This window comes from Podarcis vaucheri (genome assembly GCF_965113315.1).
Source record: "Podarcis vaucheri genome assembly, chromosome: 6".
Taxonomy (NCBI): Eukaryota; Metazoa; Chordata; class Lepidosauria; order Squamata; family Lacertidae; genus Podarcis; species Podarcis vaucheri.
Genome location: NC_138764.1, coordinates 45426880 through 45452912, shown reverse-complemented (window position 1 = coordinate 45452912; position 26033 = coordinate 45426880). Strand labels below are relative to the sequence as shown.

General features: G+C 39.4%; 1 protein-coding gene across 3 annotated transcripts; it reads left to right on the top strand.

Moving 5' to 3' along the window:
• The first annotated feature begins 32 nt into the window (after window positions 1-32).
• ATG4C (autophagy related 4C cysteine peptidase) lies at window positions 33-24910 on the top strand. Of its 3 annotated transcripts, XM_082228776.1 has the most exons (12): window positions 34-203; window positions 820-884; window positions 3795-3925; window positions 5980-6063; window positions 7190-7423; window positions 8450-8780; window positions 10884-10954; window positions 13011-13132; window positions 14810-14888; window positions 15597-15673; window positions 18727-18846; window positions 22302-24910. In XM_082228776.1, exons 3-12 carry the CDS (start codon window positions 3850-3852, stop codon window positions 22470-22472), a joined length of 1365 nt encoding a protein of 454 aa, XP_082084902.1. In that variant the 5' UTR covers window positions 34-203; window positions 820-884; window positions 3795-3849; the 3' UTR covers window positions 22473-24910. The 3 variants fall into 3 exon arrangements, with proteins under 3 accessions (XP_082084903.1, XP_082084902.1, XP_082084901.1); XM_082228775.1 differs by lacking the exon at window positions 820-884 and having other exon boundaries at window positions 35-203; XM_082228777.1 differs by lacking the exons at window positions 820-884; window positions 18727-18846; window positions 22302-24910 and adding an exon at window positions 17609-17692 and having other exon boundaries at window positions 33-203.
• Window positions 24911-26033: the final 1123 nt, after the last annotated feature.

Sequence of the window (26033 nt, the reverse complement as noted above, 5' to 3'; positions counted from 1 at the left end):
GAAGATTTGGTTTCCTCCTCAGTCCCGGAAGCGGCGCCACTGGGGGATTCGTAACGGCGCCGACTGGCGCTTATGGTAGCCGGAGTGGGTCAAAAGAGTCGGTGGTGAAGATCGGAAAGTTAAAAAAAAAAAGAAAAAGAGTTTTAAAACAGGAGGGCCTTCCCCCTCCCCTTTCTCGCCTCCTTGTGACTCCGGCGTCCTCGGTGAGCGCGAACTTTAGGGGTCGGGTTGGGGAAAGGAGGACTTCGGGTTCCTCGGGGCCGCTTTCAGTGGGACAAGCATTTCAAGGCAGGGGGACCCTGATGTGCCTTGGGGGTTCCTCTGGAAATCCTTTTGGGGTTTGGGAACGGACGGGGAGCAGCCTTGTCTTGTTGAAGAAGGAGGGGATTTTTTAAATGGGACGTTGAGAGACATACACAGCCATCTCTTCCTATATTACCCAGTGATTTTGGGAAATAACGGCCTCTGCTTTTTGAGCTTTATCTGGAGGTTTTGCAATAAGGGCACATCTTGGGTCGTGGCAAAAAAGGCACGTCCCTGAATAAGGTTTCCGCTCGCAAATTTATCTTGTCCCACTTCCCTCAGTTGCTCCATCTGGGTGCTGAGATGCCACAGATTACCATTTTGGTCTGACATCTGTCCAAACAAGGCGTTTCAGGCTACAGCTGTGTAGAGAACTTAGCATTTCAGGATTCGTTCGTTCGTTTGTTTTTACTTATTTACTCTAAGCCACCCAAGCAACTTTGTTATAGGGTGGCATACAAATGTCATACATAAGTAATAAAATCCCATTCAGCTTGGTTGCTTATTGATACTTAGGCTGCAGCCCTGTGCATCTTGGCACATGAGGAAGTCGCATGGAGTTCAGTGGGTGTTACTTCCAGGTATGTGGGTACAGGATTGTCAACTTAGTGGTTTTTTAAACAGCCTTCTAAAAGAAACAGTGTGAATGTGTGCCAACCCCATTTAGGACACCTTGGCAGTGACAGTGCTCTTTTTCATCTCCTGTTAAAGGTATCAATTTATTTATTTACTAATGGCTCAGGGCAGTATGAGGTGAGAATAACCTCTTGTCTTCAGAAAAATCTAAATTGGTTAAAGCTACCTCAGGATAAATTTGACCTGCTTAATATAGGCATCCCCATCAGACCAGCGTTGCACACCCTTTTGTACTTTTTTCTCATGATCTGTATAAATATAGATAAAAATATAGATAAAAACACCAAACACACCTACTTATTTCTCTGGCATTTATCCTGAGTCTTTCCCTTCTACATCTAGCCCCAATATTTCTCCTTAACACACACATTCATTCCCCAAGAGAAGCCCCTGTCCTCTAAGCTTTCTCCTTATTCTCCATGATCTTAGCCTGCAAATGATCCAGTGCTTTCAAACAACAGTCTTGGAAGCAGCTTTGGGTTTTCTGGTATCTGAATAAAAATAAGTTTACAATTTTTGGCCAGCCCTGGTAGCCAAGCCAAAATTGTGGTTTTAAGGACCCTTCCCCTTTCCTTGTCACTTACTTCACCCTACGCCCCTGCACATAGTCAAGGACTGTCTTCTTTTGTCCCTCCCTAGCTTCAAATCTGGAGCTCAAAAGAGCTGCAAGGAGTTGCGGGTTTGGCTGCTGTATCATACATGATGCCTAGGCATTAAGGAAACTCTTGCTTCACTTTCTTGCTGAAAAGAGGGAAGCGTTCCATTGTTAGCCACTACAGGCTTGTTTCCAATTCTCCAAAACATTGTTGGAAGAGTTGGAAACATTATGCACAAAACCACCCAAATGAATTTAGAATCTTACTGATTGTCATTAGTATGACAATTGAATAAGCTCTAATGCAGTTTCCTATGTTGTCTCAATAATTTATATTTTGTATGTTCCATATGGGAAGTTTTCCAAGAGTGCTTTGGATTGATAGCTTCTTGTTGCATAAGAAATAAAAATAGTGTGCTTTGAGATTCAATTAGGGCAGGGCTAGATAATGTAATGTAATGCCCTCTAGATGTTGTTGGATTCAAAATCCCATCATTCCTGACCATCGGCCATGCTTGGGGCTGACAACAGGGGTATAAATAATAAAACTGTTGTTATCATTCTTCACATCTGGAGGGCACCATATTGGTGAGCCTTGATAGGTGCTTGGGCTTATTTTATTCCTGAAATAGCCAGGGAAAACTTTCAGAGTTGCAGAGTTGCAGATCAATTTTAGCTTTACAAATGTCCTTGATCTTAAAAAGGCAATGAAAGAAATCAGCCCCCCAGAAGCTGCTATTCTTTAGCCGTTTACACTGACATAAAATCTAATGGAGCATATGCAAACTTATCCCTTTCTGAAGTTATGTAAAAACAACCTGTGATTGTTAAAATGAATGCTGATACACTTATTTCCATTCAGCATTGTTTATGTAATGAGATGTCTGTTCAAAATTAAGTACTAATCTTGTGAAGAAATTCTTGCTTTGCTAACCTTGCTTTGTTTGCTTAGCTGTTTTCCAATGCAAATATTTACAGAAGTAGAAAGGAAGGTTAACACTCAACAATAGTTCCTCTATCCATATCCATCCAAAATCCATATCGCAGCAATATCGTTAGTAGCAGCAAAAAGACAAAGTCAAAGGAATAAATTAATATAGTACGTGAACAAGCAAATAGAAACCTGATGTATTATGGTCATTATATAATAACAAACAATGTGATCCATATACAAGCCAGTGAAATTATTTAAACAGTACACTACAAATAGACAGTTCCCCAATCAATTTGGAGTAAGATTTCCATGATTAAAACTCATTTCATGCTTTTTCAACTAATAGAGAGCATGTATGAATGGCAGCCCTCATTGCCTTCATTCTTTGGTGTTTTTCTTCCTTTCTCATTAATGTCAGTACAATAGACCCAGAAAACATATTATTAAATATATATTTTTTAAATCACCCACTCTATGATATAGAATGTATAATGTAAGGCCACTATACATAAAGTAATTGAAATACCTGTTAAGTTCTGTTAAATGCTTTCATGGTAATCTTACATCAAACATCCAATATTATATTTCTTGCCTTGGCACAGTATTTGGTGACATTTTGGTTAGCCTGTTAAAGGTATTGCCTTAATACAGATTTTGATTTTTTTTTAATGAGCCAACGCATCTGACCTTTACTTGTATTCTTCATTTTATAATTGAAAGCCATGCAATGTATAAATTTTCTAGTGAATTTTTAAAGTAGCTCTTTTGCAAGAATAATCTTAACATATTACAGGAGACTTGGTTTTGGTAATTTCTTTTTAAGCATACTCCTCTTTTTCTTTGCAACCCAGATTTCTTCCCTTGTAATACATTTTGGACTGGGATAGAACCCAACTCTCTTAAATAGAGCATTAATATTCATGAGCCCAGAGTCCTGCTTCTGAACAGAATAGACATAATATAAAACTGTGTCCCTTTTGCAGCAATTCAAATATTTTTCTCTGTCTTCCAATTAGTGTTTAGGTGTTCTCAGATGTACACCAATGTAGTCTATGTACACAGGACAGTTTACTGTGAAATAGAGAGCATTTGGAGGACATTATGTTTTATTTAGCGTTGGATGATAATTTTACTGTTGTATATTTGGAATAAAATGTTTTTATTATTTATTCATAGAAGTTACAATTGCTTTTCTCTCTGCAAGTGGAGGCTTCTGAGGTTTTATTGCTCTTCCTAGTCACAATATGTTTAACCACCTAATAACACAAGCATGCTTAGCTATGCCCTGAGTGTTCATGGATGTGTTTATTCCTTTTTGTTTTGCAGTAGCACAGATTAGTGTCTTTTGAGACAGTGATGGCTTTTCCTCTTCATTCTGAACATGGAGGCTGCAGGGACAGATGAAGTAGAGAAAATAAAATCAAAGTTTATGTCTGCATGGCATAATATGAAATACAGTAAGTGAAACGCGATAAATTGCATTGCTTAAAACAATTAATGGAAGAATGCAACCTCATCTTTGAAAATGGATTGTGCATTGTCTCAAATGACTGAAGCTGGTTTGCTGTTCTCAGTTAATGTTAACTGTTGTTAGTGCTGGTACAGATGTAAAGCTAATACTACAAGGGAAGGAAGTGGGAATTTGCACAAGAGAGAGCATGAGTCGTTTTTTGAACTCTGAGGCCCAGTGGACTCATTCAGATGTAATGCCTAAGCCATTTCGTATTATGTGAATGAGACTTGGGTTTGTCAACTTCCTCCCCATCTCTCCTCTCTCAGTGCAACTGCAAAAAGGAGATCAGAAGCATTCACTTCTATTTTTAGCTAACCTTTGTTTAGCATTATGTCCAAAGCAAACTATTTTACCTATGGTTTATGGAAACAAGCCAGCTTTAAGCCATGGTTTATGAAGTTGGCTTGTTTTCATAAACCATAGATAAAGTTTAACCACAGTGTCGGGTTTGGGCGTAATGCTAGACTGCCATCGATTGAAAAGAGAGCTTTTGATCTCATCGTGGCAGTGTCAGAGGAGGAAATACATGAACCAAAGTTTAATACTGTGTCTGAATCAAGCCAGTGAGATAGCAATTAGGGTATGTTTAGTGCTAATGAAATATTGTTGCTTTGTCCTTGCTTAAGATCTCAACTGTACGGTTAAAACATAGTTTAGCTGAGTAGTCTTCAACCTTTTCAGACCCAGTACCCACTTTCAACCCAAATATGTACATGGGAAATAATTTCTTAATTTTTTTGCCATATATTTGTATGGTGGTAGTATGACCTGTCTTAAATCAGGCCATGACCTGGTGATTGGTCCCAGCTGAAGACTGATGATTTAGCTTGTGAAACCCAGCCTTTCCCTTGGAGGGCATCTGTAGATAGACCTACTTGTCATCTTGCAGGTTGGGAGGTTGATGACGTATGAAACTGCCATAGCCATGATTAAGAAAGTGGCTGTGTGATTTCTCCATTAGTTGACAAATTTTTCCTTCTAGAAATTTCTGCGCCTCTTTGGACACCTACTCCTTTGTCACTATTAAAAGAATCACTTGCACTTAAATAGTCAGCAATAGCTGGGGATAAATCAGTGTATTTCCCCATTCTGTAAATTCCCTTTAATCAGATATCCATGACAGATACAAATCTATTCTGATATCATAGTCCACGAGGAAGATGCTAGAAAAGGGGTAGAAGAGGATAGCTTGAGAAAAGAAAATATTTATGAAACTTTCTGCAGAAATAGCCAAAAGAGCAACTGTTGTTTTGTAGTTCCTAATAATTAAAGCTTAAAGAAAGCTTAAAAGATTCTACTAGGTTTTTGTCAGGTTTCTGCTCTCAGTAAAGAGAAACTCAAAAGACATAACTATTTGAAGACTTTTTTAAAAAAACACACACCCCACACCAGTCTTTAATTCTGTCGCTGTTTAATTTTTATTGTTTGCCCTGGATTTCTGGTCCCTATTTTTGATGTGCTTTTAGCCTTCAATCTAGCTGTTTTTCAGCCCCATTTAGCCTTTCCTTCCTCTATGCGAGGAGCAGATCAGGGCTGAGTCAGTGTGAGCACCCCCTGCCCACAAGTTCCCATGACCATGTTGAGGACTGAATATGTTTTTGTATTTGATTGCTTTGAGTGTTGCCTTTCAGAGGGATGAAATGGGCTGGATAGAAATGTTGTATGAATGTTTATTTATTTGAAACATTTATATACTACCTGTATCAAACAAGATCGGATTTATTTCTCAATACTGTGTTTCCACTAGTTGTTACTGCTGCTTGGAAAGTGAAACTTTCTATGTATGCTTTTTTTTAAAGTGCAGACATCAACATAAACTATTTAACAAATTTAACATAGGAATAGCCTAAACCCTATTTGCGTTGTACAAAGCAGAGGAACTTGTTTTTAATAAAAGCTGTGACTGCTCATTTTCTTCCTTGCTTTCTGTGAACTTCATTAAAGTTGGCCTGGAGATCATTTCTAAATGTCTTACTTTGCTTTTCTTCTTCTTTATAGGCTGGGTGTTGAAAACAAAAACTTACTTTAGCAGAAATTCTCCTGTCTTTTTGCTGGGAAAATGCTACCATTTCAAGACTGAAGGTATGTGCTGCAAGCATGTAACTTGATCTTCAGTCCAAATGGACATTGATGCATATATATTACTGTTTCCCACTTGCAATAAGTGGCTGCTGGAAAAGTCTTACATTTCATATGACATATTAAAGCTCTGTTTCCTTACACCCAAAGTTGTACACACAGCTACTAACACAATCTAGTCTGTGTGAAGCCAGCATATACCTCTCAGATCCTCTCTACTTTGTTAAGGACCTTGATGAGTGCAGTTGGAGGGTTGGGTGAGGCATGCATAGGCCTCAAATTCTTTATAGTGGCTTGTGAGCATGTGCAGACTGGGCAAACAGGGCTTTGTAAAATCCTGTGCCAATTCATTTGTGTCTAGGCAACAATTGTGCTTATATGTCAATTACAGCCCTGCCTTAATGTTAGTTACCGTATTTTCTTTGGTTTTCCTTTCTGCAAAAGTTGTATGCAGGATAATTGTTTCTATAATATGGAAGAATGATATAACAAAAACCAATCTAAACTGGCAACTGTTTCTGTTTGCCTTCTGATTTTTATATATTTTTTTCTCCCACATTTCCTTTAAATATTCTGACCTGAAGACACTGGCTTTACCTTTACTCTTTATGGAGTGAAGCCTCTAGCTCAGGGGTAGGTAACCTAAGGGCCATGGGCCACAGGCGGCCCACAGGGGTCATTTAACTGACCCACAAACTGCCCCCGAACCGAGCCGCCCACTCGGTGAGTCCCCGCGCACTGCGCTAAACCGGCACAGCGTGGCTCAGGGACTCACTTGTGCAGTGCCGGAAATCATGTCTGCGCATGCTCAGACGCTGAAAATCGCGTCCGTGCAGGTGCAGACACCGGAAATCGCGGCCGTGCGTGCATGTGATCCGGCCCACGGAGGGATCTTTGCTGGAGTGAACCAGCCCAGTCGAGGTAAACTTTGCCGACCCCTGCTCTAGCTGTATATTCATTCCCTAGGGCAAATACCTGTGAGCTCAAGTTACTATTTTTGTTTTATTATTTTGTAGAGATTTCTCACAGTGGGCTTTGTACTGTTCACAGTTCTGATAAATTGTACAAGATTTTGCAGTTGGTCACTTACTTAAAACAAGTACTAGTTTGTTATGTCTCTCTCTTATAGAGTCAAGTGACACGTCACCAAATGGGTCAAATTATGATATAACAGATGAAGGGATTTCAAGAAATGTGGAGGAGTTCCGTAAAGATTTTATTTCCAGAATATGGCTGACATACAGAGAAGAATTTCCTCAAATCAAGGGCTCAGCTTTAACAACAGACTGTGGCTGGGGCTGTACCCTGAGGACTGGTCAGATGCTTCTAGCACAAGGACTTATTCTTCACTTTCTTGGTAGAGGCAAGTTCCCCAGATTTTTGACCTAGTCAGTTAACTTTTAGTTTTTGATTTGAGGGAATAGGTAACCAAAGGAATTGGGCCATGTGTGCTTATGAGAATGAAGTGTGTTAGAATTGTAGAGTTTGAAGGGACCATGAGGGTCTTCTATCCCAAACGCCTGCAATGGTGGAATTTATTGCCCAACATGGGGCTCAAACCCACAGCCCTGAGATGAATATTCTCATGTTCTACCAACTGAGCTATCCTGAGTGTTAGCCTTTCAAATTCAGTAGTTACATGCAATGCTTATTAGGTTTTTATTCTGAATGATTTTTAAAGAACAGTGTGGGGGATGTATTGGTGGGTGTTGTGAAACTCTGTAAAAACCATAATTATGCAATCCTTTTCCAAAATGGATGCAACTTTCTAATGCCTGTGTTTGGCAAGCATGAATGTATATGTTTTCTTCCCCCAAAATATGTTGCTCTTCTAATGTTTTTTACCCCAAAGATACCTTGACTTTTGTTTCTTATTTAGCATTTGAGAGGATGTAGCCTGTTCCTAAATCTTTCTAAGGCAATCTTGTGGCAATGAGTTTCACAACCTAGTTGTAAAATCATTTGGAGGAAATTGCCCATTTAATAATTTTAAATACAGATTAAAACAATTCAGTTTAACTAAAATTCATTCTAACTTATTGGAAACCACGTTTAATTCATAGAAAAATGAAAAACAATTCAATTGAAAAGTTAGCAGTTAAGTTTGGTGTAATTCAATGACATTTATTAATTCATCGATGCCCCTTAATCCTGTTCTGTGTGAAAAGATTTCTATGTTGTGGTGGAACTGCTATAAAATCAGTGTTGTTGTACTTTTATTCGGAAACTCTGAGATCGTCTGGCTGATGCTAAATCTCTGTTGTTTAGTATAGAAAACAGACAACTTTAAGCTTCTTTAAATTTTCACCAGATAATTTAAAATGAATAAAAATTCTTTAAATTGTTTACTAGCAGGCAAACCATTAAATATATGCTGTGTCTGTCACAGACTGGACGTGGCCAGATGCATTTGTCATTGAAAATTCAGACTCTGAATCATGGACAAGTCACACAGTAAAAAAGCTCACTGCATCCCTCGAAGCATCACGTACAGGAGAGAAAGAATTCAGGAACCAGTCAAGCCACCGCAAGCAAGCCCCAGGGGGGAACTGGGGGAACAGAGAAAGGAGGGATGAACACTTTCATCGAAAAATAATATCGTGGTTTGGCGATTCCCCACTTGCAAATTTTGGCTTGCATCGCCTAACAGAATATGGAAACAAGTCTGGGAAAATAGCTGGAGATTGGTATGGGCCAGCTGTTGTGGCACACCTTTTGAGGTAAAAACAAACTAAATTGTCTTTCACTAATGTATCCAATGGAGAGAGAGCTCATTTTAGCACTGTCTTGAGATTGTCAGCTAATTAGAAAGTAACAATTAAAGCTTTAGCTATATATCCTTTTCATTAGTGATTCAAATTCATAGGATGTGTTCCAGAAAGAAGAAAAGGAAGGAGCAGTCAATATTTCAAGAATGGTCTCTGTTCAAAGTTTCTTTTATTTCTGAAACATTTCCATTGGACTATTCTAGACTACAAAGATTTGTTCCAAACCTAGACTTTTCGTAGGGTATCTTGAATGAAATGTTCTAAAAACCAACAACTCTTTTAACCTTGGAACATGCATAACATTATAGACTACTACTTCTTTTTTTAATACTGTAACCTGGGGGCTGTAATGTACTGATAGTGTAATGAACTGTCAGAGTTTAAAATTGATGTTTTCAGCATTTCTTTGCACACATCAAATTCTTTTGAAATTGTAAGTGTATGGGACTATTAATATTATAATTACATAATAGTAAAAGTAAAGGGTCTGTGACATTCAGCCTAGATTGAAAAAAAGAAAAAAGCTGAAAGTCAGATTTCTCAGTACAGGGTGCCTTTATGTGCCATTTTTTTGGACACCATTGATTTTGTATTTTTATAGTCTTATGTTCTAGGTGGGTCCCAATATGGTCATAAATTGAATCATTAAACCTTCTAAGCACAAGAGGCCAAAGTGCAGATGTAAATTTTTACATTTATATAGATGCAGGAGTCACGTGCTGCTTGTATAGCAAGAATATTCACCTTGAATGAGACTACTGGGAAATAATGCGGTGTCTTGAGAGGTGAAGGTTATTTATCTATCCAGTTGAATTTGCAGAGATAAATAATTGGAATTGACACGGAAAACTTACTAATATTTTCCTAGAATTTCACGTTACACTTTTCAAAAAGGAAGCTTCTAAGGTTTTCGTGTTCCACTTGAATATTTTCTGTAAACCAATACTGCCAGAAATTCATCCATTGCATAGCCACCTTATCTATTCATAGTACACCCACTTGGATCCCTCATACAACTTGGAGCTGATTGTTCTACAAAATGTTCTGAGGCCATCAGTAGCTGACCTTTGGGGGCAATAACAGTATGCATACTTGCACAGGAGTATTTCCCACTGAAACTGGTGGGTCTTACTTCTGAGTAAACAGGCTTGTGCATTTAACTTTGGAGCTAAGGTCATACAATGATTATATATACAGATTGGGTTGGATCCAGACTAGTAATGATGTACAGTCCTTGTGTTCCTGGAAAAGCTTTTGCAGAGGGTTGATGGACCCTCCAGAACAGAATGGGATGTGATGGTGGAAGATTCGGGGACAAGGGGAAAATCAGGATGAAGGGTGAAGAAAAGCCTTTGCCCTCTTTCGCCAGCAGAAACCCTCGGCCAGATCCTGTGGAGGGACAACCCATTATGTCTTTGTGTCCTATAACATGCTCCCAAATCTATTTTACCACATGTATATGTGGTTGGTTATGACTGATAGCAGATTTCTACTGTGTGTACTCTTTATCATAACAGGTTTGTAACATGTTGACACATTATAGTGGGCAATTGGCTTTCTTTACACATTTCAACAAAGATGTGTGCAGTTTCCCTAACTCAGATTTTTCAGCATTTCTTCTTTAGTAAAGAAGAACTATACTAAAACAGGGAACTATACTAAAGCAACATAATGAAAAACAGACTGGCATTGTCTTATGATGCTTGTTTTTAAATTGCTTTTGTTTTCCTTGCTTGCCACATTTTGCAGTCTGCGAATTACACTTGTAGTTCAGCTTTGTGGCAGATTAAGGCTGTGCTTTTCAGCGCTTCTGCCTAGTCTATTTCTCCAGAGTAGGTGATTTTAGGATTGTGTCCTAATAAAACTTCTGGAACATTTGCAAAGCTAAGCAGGGTCCGGTGGGGTTTCAAATTGGATGAGGGACCATGTGTTGAGATTATTTCACTGAAGGGGGTTGGACTAGATGATCCTTGGGATTGCTTCCAACTCTATGGTTATGATCCTGCACCCTAATTCTGTGCATTGTGAACCTAAAGTAAGCCTGTTTGTATTTAGAAAAGCTGTTGAAGAGTCAAGAGACCCTGAGTTACAAGGAATAACTGTCTACGTTGCTCAAGACTGTACAGGTAAGTGGGTTATATTGGCAGTGTTCTTGACCATTGCTAGAGTTAAATCTTACATTTCTTTGTGATGCTAAAAACATAAGAGTTTGATCCAAACATAGAATTTGATCCATTTTGCAAATGGATAGGAACATTTCAATTTGTACTCCTCATGATAGCTTCCTGATCTCAACATTCCAGAGAACCTACTTATTCTTAACCATTTATTTCTTGGGTGGGGAGGTCCCACAATGCAAAAAGAACCCCACTGACGTTCTTCTGGATCAAAGGCTTTACAAACAAAGTTACATATTGCAAAACTTCATATGTAAATAAGATTAATATTAAGCATTGGGGTTAGATTGTAAGCTCTATAGGGCAAAAAGCTTCTTGTTGTTTCACTCTACGGTGTTATTGTATATTGTTGGTGCAGGGTAAATCACAAATGATAATTACTGAATTCCTGGGGATCAATGTTACTGCACTGCCTCTTAAATGTTTGTTTGAGTAACATTTTCTAATGCTGATATATGGAAGCCTTTTCTTTTCTAATACGACCAGAGGATTGTGCACTTCTGTAGCATCTGCCGTGAGCAGGTCCTCTGAACTTATTGACTCCGTGTTTCGGACTCATTCTTCTTTCCCAACATGCACAAACCATTTTAAGTGATATATTAATTCTTTTTCTCTATGGGAAAAAAAATTCCGAGTAATTAAAAGTATAGTTTAAGAAAGCCATCTTCTTTCTCCTGTGCTATTAGATCAATGCAAAAAATTAATTTCCTTCTGCCCTGGAGTAATAATGAATGTTTTCACTTTGCATTGAATACTCAAATATATCAGGCAGGCAATAAAGCAAACACGATCGCGGTTTCCTTATTGGACAAAAGCAGCATAAATGCTCTGATTATGTCTGTGCTGCTTCCAGGCGAGGCTGGATACTCATGCTTTTGCTGAGTACCAGAGGGAGATGCGTAACACTAGGCTTCTGGTAGAGATGCTGCTGTGAGTGAGCGCCCCAAAGCTGTGATATACCCAGGCTGTAAGAGCATAAGAATAGCCTTCTGGATCAGGCCAGTGGTCCATCTGCTCCAGCATCCTGTTCTCACAGTGGCCAACCAGATGCCTGTGAGAAGCCAGGGCATGGAACGGAGCACAAGGGCAACACACTTCCCTCCCATGGTTTCCAGCAACTGGTATTCAGAAGCGTTGCTGCCTCCAGCTCTGGAGGTAAGAGCATAGTCATCTTGGCTAGTAGCCTTGAATAGCCCACTCTTCCATGCACCTTCCATCCCCTGGAACAGGACAATGTTAGCAGCAGCTAGAAGGTCTGTGGGACATGTCCAAACCAGGTATGCCTATGGTTTGCCTAGGCTCAACTGCTTCCTTTCTTAGCAAAGGTTCTTGCAGATTTAATTACGGCATCAGGTTTCATGGCTATGCCATAATACAGTGTGGTTGTCTTGAAGCTGCCAGAAGACAAATTGCTGTTTACGCTCCAGCAGACTAGCAGAGCCCTCTAGAAATCCCTTGCTTTGACATACCTGCATCGGTGTGGCCTAGGAGGGAGAGATGGCGAGCCTAACCCCATTTGCCTGGGAGTGAACCCCCACTGAATTCAATGCAACACACTACTGAATAGATATGCTGTAAATCAGCTAAGTGCTGTTTTCAGTTGGACTCCAAGATGCTCTTGGTGCAGCGCGTGGGTGGACTTCACGCTATATTGACACAGCAATGGAAACCTATTCATGACTAGTGAGCCAGGAAGCTCCAGTCCCATCAGTTCATGTTACAGCAGTTGGGCTTCGTGCAGCACAGGGCTTGTGACATCTCTGGTTTCTGCCCTTAGGCATGCACACTCACACACTTGTGTTTCTGGTCCTCAGTGGGAGGACACAAGAATCCATGAGGAGGGCCAAACAGTGCCAGTTCCCTCCTATCCCCCTTAGAATCAACAGATAACTTGTTTTTTGGTTGGTTTATTCAGTGTGTATTTGGCTTTGTTTGGCTTATTCAGCATGTGTTTGAAAATGCGTTTTTAAAAATCTCCCTTACATTTTGTGTTGCCTCATTCAAGTTTACAAGTCCGATGTTATCGATATGCAGTGCTCTTTCGCGGATGCCAAATCTGTCATCATATTAATTCCTGTGAGGCTGGGAGGAGAAAGAACCAACATGGAATACCTAGAGTTTGTAAAGGTATGAAACGAGTTTCAGTGTCACTTTTCAGAAAGTAACACTAGATGGTATAAAAAGACAGTTAAGGATGGAAATCTTCAATCTATTAAAAGTATTTATGATTTTTACGGTAGTAGATCATAAAGTTTGACTTCAGAAATTTGAAATTTCAGTATGCAGACATAATTGCAGGGCTAGGATATTCAATGTTAAACCAGTTATAACTATTCCAGTCCCTAAATGGCTGTCTTGCTGATGCAGTAATTCAGGATAAAGACTGATCTGATTTCACCTGTATTGGTGGTTCATTCAGTGAGCACCCCCATGCATCCTTGATTTTAAAATGTTACCTAGGATCTTCATCTGTTCCCCACACTTAAGCAGCTGATTAGTGGCATTTACATTAACAGTATCCGTTTTCTGTCTCAGTGGTGCTAATAATCAATTTAAGACTGTCATGGAAGCCCTAAAGATGACTATCTCAAATATCAGCAGTAGTGTACCATCCCTTCAGTCTATGCTCTTGTGACCCTTCTTTTCCGTAAAACACTTGGATATCAAAATTAATAAGCATGTTCAGACACTGGGTGGTATAATATCTGCTGCTGTTGTACCCACATTGGCTGTTGTACTATAGACAGTTCATTGTAATCTCTCGGTTTGGAAATTGTCCTATCCTCTTGCCTTTTTTACACACTTCTAGTCCTCCCTCCGTTAAATGTTTTACCTGGGCCTGTAAAAATGCTCTTCTGAATTAATGGAAGCTGTGCCTAAAGGGAAGAAAAGGGGACCAGCCCTGCTTCTATTTTCACCAAGTACTCTTAAGAAGCAAAGTCTACTTGATTAGTCAGGGGTTCAGAGGCTGTGCTAAATGAAATAAAATGACAATATGGCAGCTATTTGTTTAGCCTGCTCCAAGTGTGAAGGTTTTAAAGTTAGGATTTCCTTCTCATTTGCTTTCTTGTCAATGTCTGGAAGGACAAGTGTCATGCTCCATGTGGACACACAATGGATAGCAACAGTTGAATGAAAAAGAGGATGGGTTTGATTTTTCTTGTCAAAGTAGTTGTAGACGCCAGGGAACCTGCACAGGTTTTGTCAGGAACATTAGCATGCAGTCCTTTGAAATGTGGACCTTTAGATTCTTTATCCCACAGCAGGCTTAACATCGCTCTCTCAAATGCTCCTTAGTCTCAGACTCGCCCTGAGTGCCAGGCTTGTTTGCTCCTTCCCTCCCCGTTGTGGCTCAGTGCCTAGGTGTTTTTGCCATTGCTGTTACTATTCTGGAATGGCTTATCCATGCTTCCTGCAACCCCAAAGTGCCGGGCTTTCTCTTTGCCAAGGGGGGGAGGAGGCCACTTCTTCCCTGGGGCGGCGAGGATGCCTTTGGAAAGTGCAGTCCAAGCAGATCAACCCTTTTGTAGCCTTCTGCTTCCCAGCAGAACACTCTGAGATGGAAGGGGCGGAGCAACCAGAGATGCCAGGGACTGCCAGGCCAAGGGATTCAGGCAGCCCACAGGTTGCTCAGTTCACCTCTGCCTCACACTTTCTCTGAATGCCTTTCTTAGGTAAATGATACTGCTCTGCTTTCCTCTTGTAAGCAGCTTGTACTGAACAAAATTAGCCAGCATGGAATTAAGTCTACTGTGTGGTAATCCTGCCTCTCTCCCCCACCCCATTTATTTATTGTGATGACAGGGGATTTTGAGTCTTGAATACTGCATTGGTATTATTGGTGGCAAACCTAAGCAGTCATATTACTTTGCTGGATTTCAAGGTTAGTATTTTAATAAGGTATGTCTTTTTCAGTGTGGCATACCTCTTCTCTTCTCTTCTCTCCTCCTCACCCCCTCCCACCCGCCAAGCTTTGGAGTTAATAGAAACCCCCTGGGAAGTGGAATGATTAAAATAGCAAAATGAGTACTTTATTAATCAGACTCACCAAAGTCCAGTCATTTGTCATTTGCCCTATATGGTAATTGGATTCTGTAAAATGTACATTTAATTTTCTTTGTTGCACAAACAAGGCATAATTTATTTGTTTCATCAAACTCTCTGAGCCTTTCACTGCTTACTACCTGGCAGATCTTGGTTATATATTTACCCTTTAGTAGTTTAAATGGTACAGGTTGATGACCAAATGACAAGCAAATATGTTCTTCCTGTCATGATGAGGGAGTACAATGCATTTTTCATATGCAAACTCCTGGAATATAATTGTGTGTTTGTAAAAGTAATTTTATCTCCAAAAATTAAATGACAGTCTCATCACTTTATCAAAATTCTGCTTCTACAAGCATATTTGATTATGCAAAAGTTAATCTGTCCTGCAAAAACCTACGCTTCAGTCAATGAATATCAGCCTGGCAGGCAGTTACTTGCTGGGGGTGTCTTTCCCCCCATGGTTCTGCATAGAAATTGGATTGTAAGCAGTGTAATAATAAGGTGTTTTTTGAATTACTTGTCTTTTGTTTTGTCCTTGTAGATGACAGTTTGATTTACATGGATCCTCATTACTGCCAGTCTTTTGTAGATGTCAGCGTAAAGGATTTCCCCCTCGAGGTAGGATGGATAAAGAGCCAGCACTACTGTTTGCTTCATATATGAACCAAACACTAATTACTTAGATCGTTTCTCTTTCTTTCTTTCTTTCTTTCTTTCTTTCTTTCTTTCAACACAGAATCACAAAAAGGAATAAACTAAAAAACGAACCAAGCCAAATTCATTGCTGATGTTTTGTATACAGTGGAATACATATCCTCCAAATTTGTTTGTGTGTCAGATTTTTGCTTTGAGACAACCAAAGTCTTGTTTTGGTGCTTTTGCAACGGGAGTAGCATAACCTCACTCCTTGTTACTCCCCTCCCACTTACAGGAATGTCAAGTGCTGAGTGTCCAGCTTCACTGCTTTGGGAAGGAGAGTTCTCTCAGTTGTGTGTGTGGTTCATACATGAACAGCTCTATGCTCAGACTAAATGCTGCACATGGGGGGGGGGCATGACTTTCCCAGGCTTGGAACTGGGGGAAGGGCTGTATCTCTGGCAAGGGATCTGCTTGGCATGCAGAAGGTCCCAGATTCAACCATTGGGATCTCAAGGTAGGGCTGGGAATGTTCCCTGCCTGGAATCTTGACGAGTCTCTGGCAGTCAGTGCAGACAATACTGAAATGTATGGATCAGTGGCCCGACAGTTTCCTAAGTTCCTATGATTTAGATGGCGGCCACACACAAAACATTAGGGAGTGCAGTGCCTCTGCTATGCCCCTGGGACTGTTTACGGAGCTGAAAGCATGTAGATGGAAATAGTTCTGAGATTATGAATGCCTTTACTTGATCTAAGTTGACTTGCAATGCAAACCTATGATACTTGAATGCAACGGAAGGCAGCATCCCACAATGAAGGTGTGTAGCACTCCACTGTGCTGTCTGCTTTTTCTCCAGACTTTTACCTTTTCCCATGACAAAGGCTGAACATGGACCATGATGCACAAAGAAAGAAGCACCCCCCCCAAAAAAATTGCTTCACTACTTGCTACCAGCAGCAGCTGGCCCAATTTACAGCTAGTCTGCGTCCCAGGAACCCAGGTCTCAGGAGCACAGGAGTGTTGAACCTGTGGCCATCCAGATACTGAACTCCACAGCTTGGTTAGAGTTGATGGGAACTGTAGTCCAACAACATCTGGCAGGCAGTAGGTTCTCCTCTTCATATTTTTTTAAAGCAAGTTTCCAGACCTCTGTCTAGGAGGTAAACTTGAAATCTGCTTGAGCAACTCACAAACAGGCAGGGCACAACAGCCCCACCCATTTTGTGTTTAAAAAATACTGGCTGCAGTGTGAATCAGAGCTTTTGAGCTCGCACTGATGAAGATCCTAGTCACTCCTATAGTCTGCGCAGCTCATCTACTCAAAAGGGCCTATTCTCTCACCCCACTTGAGCTGTTTACATTAATTCTGCCCAGTTTAGCTGCTGCCACTCAGGCTCAGGCATTTTTCCATCTGGATTAAATTGTGCAAATACTTTTTAGCTTGTGTGCAATCCTCAGATTTAGTAGTGAATAAAATAGATTTGCACATACATATCCATTGTAGTATTGTTAAAAGGCTTTTAGCAGGTAGCAGTCCTAGATGAGAAGTTAAGGAACAAGAAGTTAGGTTACAGCAGGTCGAGAGAGAAAGGAATAGAGAGATGTCTGTGAATTATAGTTGTCTATAGTTTATGGAAACGATTTCTTATTAAAGTAATATCTGTTTGCTCAGTTCTTCAATAATCATTTTTTAATAACAACAGTGTCTGATTCTTCCTGATGTCCGAGGTAAAATGGCTACCTGAACATCTGTGGCATAACAAGAACATGCCGATTTGGGTGGTCTCACCTTGCAAGAAGCACTCATTTAACAACTGAATTGTGGATCAGACCTTAATGTTGAGTGCATGTAATAATAATCTGTCCTTGTCTAGGGGTGTCAAAAACTAACAGAAATTGCTTTCTTATTGTAGGTAACAGTTCTGCTAGATTTCTCCATATCATATGTTTTCAGAATTGATAAACTGTCCAGGCTAAGTTGAAAATCAATCCAGTCTGCAGTCAACCTACAGAATCTATTTGTTTGGAAGAGCCTGACCGCTGTTCTATGCATGTAGAGTGTATTTTCTAAGCATTGAGATAAAACTCTGGATGTGATGCACTGCTTTTCAAATGCTGCTGAGCCATCCCCTTTTGTGTGTGTGTCTGTTGGGAAACTTCAGGTTAATGTATTATATCACTGAATTTCAAAAATGAGAATTATTTTTCTAAAGTGGATAAAATGTTCTACTGGGTTACTTTTCTCTGTGTTGAAGAAAAGTAGATCTGTTATATTGGAATCTCACTAATAAAAAGTGCATTGCAATGGAAAATATACATCAGTGGAAAGGAGGTATAATGAAAAATGATTTCATCCAATTCTTCTAAGCCCTTGCAAATTTCTGCAAAACAATAGGGAGGCATGAGCAGCTATCAGGGAATTGTTACTGCTAGTAGATGCTGGCAGTAGGTCTCCAGGTTTTCAGTAAGTTTTCTTTCCCAGTCTTCCTTGGCAATGCAAGACACTGATCCTGTGGTTATTTGCAGGCAAAGCCCGTGTGCTTGCCTGAAAAAGTCAGTTGGGTCATGAAATGGTCAACTTCTCTTTTTATAAAGTTCCTCCCCTGGAAACAGTCACTTAATATCCTTCATGACTTGCATTTTGCAGATTCAAATGTGCAGAGAAAAGCATGTTTATTACTTTAGAAGTGCCGAAAATAAGGACGAAACAACACTGTCTTAAAATACCTGCAAATTATGCCAAATTCCTTTTCTTGCAACACCCATGTCTTTCCACATTGCAGTTGGAGATGATAGGTTTGAAAAAAATTGGGAATTTTGGATTTTTTTGAACATTTAGTTGAGTTTAGCAGCTCTCATTTTTACCATGTAAAAGTCCTTTTTGTTAATTGAACTGGTAAAACTCAGTCAGTTTCATGGAAATGTTTTATGAATCGTTCGGAAACAGAACAAGTAATTGTATCTTATATCAATCATTTTCTCTTGTGCTTTTAAAGCATTTAAAAAATCTTTCACCCACTTATAATTACAGTCATTCCACTGCCCTTCTCCAAAGAAGATGTCTTTTAAAAAAATGGATCCTAGCTGCACTATAGGGTTATATTGTCCAAATGTGCAAGCCTTTGAAAGGGCTTCTGAAGAAATAACTAAGGTAAGCATCCACATGATGAAACTGATACTTCACCTTGTCATCCTTTACTTTTATATTATTTTATTTTGGAACATCTTAAACATAACTCTTCAAGATATATTATCAAGGCTTGAGCCACTGATATGTACTGGCAAAGACAAATATATAAGCTCACCAGCAATCTTTTGTGATCCCATTACATCAGCACAATTGAATTGTAAAGTCTAGATAAAGAAACATCTTAAGTAGATGATTCAGTAACTACTTACACAAGAGTATTTTCAGCAGATATGCCTATCAGCAGAGAAAATGGCCTTTCTTAAAAATAATCAGCATCTTAAAAGGCAGTTTTTTGGGAGGGAGGGAATCACTGACCAAGTTTAACTGAATTACATGGGGTAAATGATCTTGCAATGCATGCATATGTGTACTGTAGAAGTTAAATTAACTGAGATAATTTCCCCCTTCTCAATTATATCAAGACCAAGTATAGGGTTGTCCCACTAGGTGGCAGCATTTAAACGAAAATATTTATGCGGAAAGCTTCAGACACTGAATGATCTTCTACACAAAAAGAATCTTTTAAAAGGCAATCAATTCCTTGCGGATGACTTTAAATGGAAATATTAAATCAAACTAAATTGTGCATTATTATTTGTTAGTGTAAGTATGTTTGTTACATTTACAGATAAAATATTATTACTATGTGTTAGCACCATTTTAAATTTACTGTGAAAGTAAGCACATCCTAGATACAAGCAAACACAGGGTTGTTTATTATATCTGGTATAAACTAAGAAAAAGGAAATAAAATTGTTACATTTAACATATAAAAAGGGAACAGCCACTATATTTGCACAGTAACGCACGCCACTTTCTCTTAATTGTTCGTGCTCACTCCCATCTACTCATCTGTTTGTTTTCATTAAGCTGACATAAATAGTTGCCTTGCTCAAAAGTATGATAGACATTTAAAACTGGTGGTTTAACAAATTCTTGTCTGAAAGATGGCATAGGAGAAGGCTTTCCTAGTACCACTCTTACAGCACTTAGGGTGCAGCCCTAGGCATATGGTGCAAGTCCCATTGAACTCTGATTTGCACTGTTAAAGCTGCTAGGTATTGTGAAGTGGAAGTGTGAAAGTGAAAAAATAAAAAGGAAGGATCTAGGAAGAACCTATGTCATATTGACTCGTTGGCCTTGTTTGCATCTAGCAGTGAGCCATGGTCAGAAATAAACCATGGCTTGTCATGAATCAATGACATGCTGGTGCACACTGCTCAGTTTGCATGTAATGCTAAGCCAAGCTTTGTGGTTTGTTTCTCCTGGAGATCCTGGCAGGATGGAGCAGGCACGATTGACCAGCAGGCAGCAGCACACTGCTCATTCATAGTAAGCCATAGTTTGCTTCTGGCCATTTTTGTTTCTTTATTTTGCTTGATAATTGAATCTACCTTCTAAACAATTCCTAGATGTTGGAGGCCCAAGCTTTGCTCACATCCTTCACGAAGAGAAAGAGAAAATAGGCTGCAGATTTAATAATCCTAGAAAGTAAAGAGGCATTCTGGAGAGGGGAAGGCTTAGAGAGTGGCTCGTCCCAAGGCTATAGGGTTCATGACAGAAATTGCATTTGAACTAGACTTCTTGGCTCATAGCTCACATTTGTAGCCACTAAATGCATTGCGCTGCTTCTTAAGAATTATGGAAATTAGAATTCTCTGTACAGAAGACTGCCTCAATCAAAATTACTTTTCTTAGGAATCATTTTGATTCTGATTTACATTGTATCATTTTTCAGGAATAATTTCCAAATCATTCTTTTGAAAAGAAAGCACTACATACCTTAGAAGCCAGCCCCTGTATCAGCAGGGAGGTATACTAGTTCTGTGTGATTGTCTTACTAAGTGGGGAATTGTTCAAGCAGTGGTACAGAACCAGATATTTTAAAAGTCTTTCATCTCCTTTGAAATGGTCATGGCTGTGTATTTTTTTCATGTACATGCGTACACCATTTCATTTTGTGAGAATCTGATAATTTGGTGTGAAATTTGATAACAATCTTTTTTTCTATCTCAAGCAAGTTTCTAGCTCATGGCTTAATGTGAATTCAGAAATATATAGGCAATTTCTGAAGATAGCTGAAAAAGCAGACCAAGGGGGGCTTTCATTGGGTAAATGGGTTTCAGCCTATCAATTCCCCTTCACAGCTCCTGTATCACATTTCGATTTTGTAGGTCTTGAGTGTCAAAGATTAAGAAGGGTAAAAAATTAGTGCAATCATTTCCACAGTTCTGTGGTCTGAGTTTCCTTACATTCCCTTAACAGTCAGTATTTAGGGAATGGTGGTTTATGATATCTAGTGTCCTCCATACAAATTTAGCATGAAGCCACTAGACTAATGTATATTGTCCTTGCAAAATTGTGTGTGTGTGTGAACACATATATTTTCATCTGTAATGGGAAGAAACTCATCAGACACTGTGTAAGTGGGGAGCCGCTTTTACTTAGTCGTGGTGTTGGCTGTCATGTTGCAAGACACCTGTCAATTAGGAGGGGAAGGCATGCCAGCTAATTTCACAGGCTACCAAACAGCCATCAGAATACCGTGAACTTCTGTTACGGATGTGGGCTGAATTGATCCAATAGCCAAATGATAAAAGGTTGTATCCAATTATCTTGTCCCTTGAGATCTGTTGCCCTGTACCACCTTCCTAAAATGTTCCCCTTTCACATGAGCCTCCTTTTTCCCTCTCTCCTCTGCTCACCACTGATCATGTCTTGGTTCTCCTTGCCCTTCTCTTTCACAATACTATCGGAAGGATGTGATTAAACTGGGATAGAACAGTTTAATGTAATTAAACTGGGATAAAACAGCAGAGCCCAGTTAAAAAATGTGGAATTTGATTTTACTGCAAGCATGATTTTCCCGCTCCTGACTGTTGTTGTTTAATACCTCATTCTGCTTAAAAATTGTTTTGTATTAAATGTGCAATTAAAACTATTTTTGAATTTCTGATTTGACCAGTCCCTCATGTAGATTAATCTGTAGACTAATGTGGCTTTTTAATATGGTGCTGTAACCCTATATGTAATTTAGCTGATTAAAATTATAGCAGTTCAAAGAGCTGGTGCGAAGCTTGGTTTTGAACTTGCTAGGTTTTAGATGTTATACGAGAGAGCTGACTGGGTATGATTTGCTTCGCTTTGGGTGTAATTCTACCATGCAAATAAATGGGTGTTCTAGGTACAGATCTAGTGTGCACACATCTCTGATGGGGAGATGTGGCATTGGGAGGTGTGCCACAGACATGAAAAAGATTTATTTGGGATGATCTGCATGCCCTTTGTGCAGTGTTTTCTGCTTGGTGTTAAAAATGAATGCTCAGTTGACAATGTACCCATAGTTGGAATAAGAGCAGTGCAATGTTCTTTGTCTTCTAATCAATGTTTTCCTCTGATCCTGTGTTTAATTGTAGATCCTGAAATCCTCATCTAAGGAGAACTACCCTTTGTTTACCTTTGTAAATGGGCATTCTAGAGACCATGATTTTCTGATGAGTCCAGTCCTGGAAGAGAGAACCCTTTTCTCTGAGGATGAAAACAAAAAGTTGAAATGTTTTAGTACTGAGGACTTTGTCTTGCTGTGAGGACATTTTATTGTATTTATTCATTTGAAATATTTATGCCCCATCTTTCCACCTGTCAGGATCAATAATGTGGCTTAACATTTAATATTAAAAACAACAGATAAAACAGTTAGTCAGCTTAACCGAAAACATCAGTTCACAGAAAGATAGAAATAAAGCAATACAATTATCCAGGTCTGCTACTGATGATCAGTTCCACCAATGTGTTTTCTAAATCCCAAAAATTTGGGGAGGTGGAAGAACAAAAAAACCCCTCTTGGAAGGGAATCCCACATTCTAGGCACCACAACAAAGAAGACCCTGCTTTGCATAGTTAGTCTCAACATTTCTCAGGGCAGGGGAGTCAGAGCCAAGTTTCTAGCTGTGGCTCAAGTGAAGCCACTGCACCTCCTAGCAGTGAATTCTGGGTGCTGAAGATTCACACATGGGCTAATATGTACTGTACTTTACCTGTCTGAATTGCCTGAGGGAGAAGCAGACAGGTGAAGCAAGTCCTGCCCTGCCCCCCCCATCCCATCTCATGTATGAAGTGGCATCAAGTTGGGATATTTTAACTATCGTTTGGACAGCCCTTCTTCTCATAGCGAACCCACAGTGGTGCAAGAGGTGGCCCTACCTAAAGCAGATGTATGCTCCTAGGTGTACATCTAGGTGTGGTTTATCAGTTTGCTTTGTGCTTGATGGGAAGCAGTAGTCTTGGTGCGTGTGAAGTCTTGGCATACCTTCTTGCCCTGAAAGCAACACCAAGATCTGTAAAGGCGTTGTTGGCCTGGCCTCAGCAGCTGACTTATTCTCTATACGTTTGGATTTGTCTACCAAGCTCGCCATCCCATAGTCTTACCTGCTGTGGCAGTTCCAGAGAACAGTAAGATAGCAATTTCCCTTTGAAAATACATGTGTTGCGTTCTTCAGGTTTCAGATTTTGCCAACGTGTTGTTTTTTTAAAACACACCCTTTGTAAATTTATTATTTTCTTAGATTTTCTTAGATAGTTGATGAATAATGAAATGATGTGCTGGTAAAGGAATAAATCATTGTTTCAGTTCAAATATGGTAGAATATTGAAGGTTATGTGCCAGAGTTACTTTCTCTTTATGGTTTACAGTGTAATCTAAACATTCCCTATTCAAATCAGTTTTTTGACATCGATACCACATATTTTTGGGGATCCCTGATTCAGAGTATCTGTGGTGAACTTCATTCAACCCACTAAAAGGCAGCCGGACATGTGAGGTAACTTATATGGCGAGTTTGCAGTATGGATTCAAATCCATTGAGAACAAGTATTTAGGATGTTGTCTTAATTTAAGATTAATGCGGATAAAGAGTCAGCAAATAAAAATATTAGTGTTACTCTGTCTGAACTCCCATAATGTTTAATAACATAATCATGAAGTGCCACTTCCAGTGTGCATCTTGCTCAAATGTGCATCTATTTTAAAAAACAACAACCAGTAATATGGATGCAATTGTGAAAGCTGAGCTATGTAAGTGCATTAAGGTTCTGCTTAGCAATATTACCTTATAATGGCTAGTCATTAAGATCATAGTGGAACCTTAATAAGAAGAGCTAATACAGTATTGGCTTCTCTCACAATTTGAAAAGGTACGTTACCAATAATAATCTGCAACCAATCACAGTAGACACAAACAGTTATTACACGGGTGCTGTGTGTTTTGTTTCCTGTCTCCAAATACAATTTGGATTCTTATAATATTAACACTGTAGCTTGTAAATCAAAGCATATAACTGCGAGGTGAGAAGTTAACAGCAGACACGCAAGGGGGTGATGATCTGGTTTGTGATACCTCTAGCCACTGATGTACATTTAGAAGTACCAGTCACTTAGCATGTAAATCTCTAACAGCAAGCTTAATTTCAGCGCAGCATATTTTAAGTGCGCACAAATAATATGGGGAAGAAAACTGTTGCTTTCTTAAATGTGAAAATATTAAATGCTCATGCCTTCATTTTAAAAATGTATCGTTATTCCTGGGATGATTTCCCCCCCTGATTTCTAAAGAAACAAGCTATGTAAAATGGCCTGGCTATTGGTTCTGTTTGTTGTAAACCAACATTCTGCTGCGGTTGTCTTGTCTGAATAATAAGCTTCCTGTACCTCCTTTTTACAAGGATGACAAAAAGGACAGTTTATAGACAAAGCACAAAACTTATTTGAACTGTGCCCAATGCAGCTAGATGGGAAACTTGCAAGTCGAATGATGGCTCATTCAGTGGCAAAATGTTTGGGAAGTCATGCAGTGCAATCTTTTGTGGAAGTAAGTTCCAATGTGTTAAGTGTGGCTTACTCTCTAGTAAGTGGTAAGCAAACCTAATGCACAAACGTTTTATTGGTACATGACAATAATGGTAGTGTATTAATTGTAGTATATCTGTATATACAGTTGTATATTTTTCACTAAACAGTACAAAAGACCATTTGTGCATTTCTGCCTTCTGTGCTTCTAAACTACTAATGTTATTCACATTCCTTTTATACCTTTAGTTGCTTTTTTTTTTTTAAGAATGAACTTACCTTTTGCCATTTGACTAGCCCCCAAAAGGAATAAAACTTAACTAGATTGTAGTTTATGAAGGAGCAAAGTTCTCTATGGCTGATCAGTAAGACTTTTAACTTACCGTATATACTTGAGTATAAGCCGAATTTTTCAGCACATTTTTTATGCTGAAAAAGCCCCCCTCGGCTTATATTCGAATGAGGCGGGTGGCAGTGGTGGAGGGACGAGCGGCCTGAAAGGAGCCCTTTCAGGCTGCTCCTCCACCTTTGCCGCAGTTGGCGGTGGAGGAGGAGGAACAAGCAGCCCGAAAACAGCCCTTTCAGGCTGCTTGTTCTTCCTCCACTGCTGCTGCCACCACCAGGTTTGTGGTGTGGTGAATCAGCTAATACTCAAGTCAATAAGTTTTCCCAGTTTTTTGTGCTAAAATTAGGTGCCCCGGCTTATAATCGGGTCGGTTTATACACTCTATCAAGAAAACGCAACATTCTAAAATATAATTATTTTTTAGAACCATCAAAAGACATTTTTTTCTCTGTCATGTAGAGCACTTGAACTAGACATTGTTTGTCAGCTAGTAGCCAAAACAAGGTGTGTCATACTTCTATCTCTTCATAACAAGTGACAAAAGGCCTTGAAATTTTACAAATAATCAGATCACCAAGCTTAATAGCACTGCTATTGGGGTGCGGTTGGTATTAATCTTTTCCATTCTGCTTAATGACTAAACTACTGAAATATTTCTCTGGGTTAGCATACTCCAATGCATTCACATGTAACTTGGAATGTCAGTTTTGCATCGTGCCACTGCCTGCTCTGGCCCCCATCCTAGCTTTGGGATATTCACAGATTGTCCTAAAAGTTTGTGTTACAGTACTGACAAGTTAAATTACTAAGTTACTATAAATTAATGTTTTTCAGTAACTACAGGGGACTTTAATTTGAAACCACGTTAATTACATGGTGATTCTCGTTACCTCTGTTGCATTATCTCCTTGAAATCTCTGCAATTAATTTGTGTCGTTACTGTTGTTGCTGCTGCTG

Bases quoted from the DNA above. Each gene is read 5' to 3' on its own strand.
- ATG4C (XM_082228776.1), top strand. From the start codon at position 3,850: ATGGAGGCTGCAGGGACAGATGAAGTAGAGAAAATAAAATCAAAGTTT. The intron at 6,064-7,189 runs GTATGTGCTGCA...TCTCTCTTATAG, and splicing joins CTACCATTTCAAGACTGAAG to AGTCAAGTGACACGTCACCA. The intron at 15,674-18,726 runs GTAGGATGGATA...TTATAATTACAG, and splicing joins TAAAGGATTTCCCCCTCGAG to TCATTCCACTGCCCTTCTCC.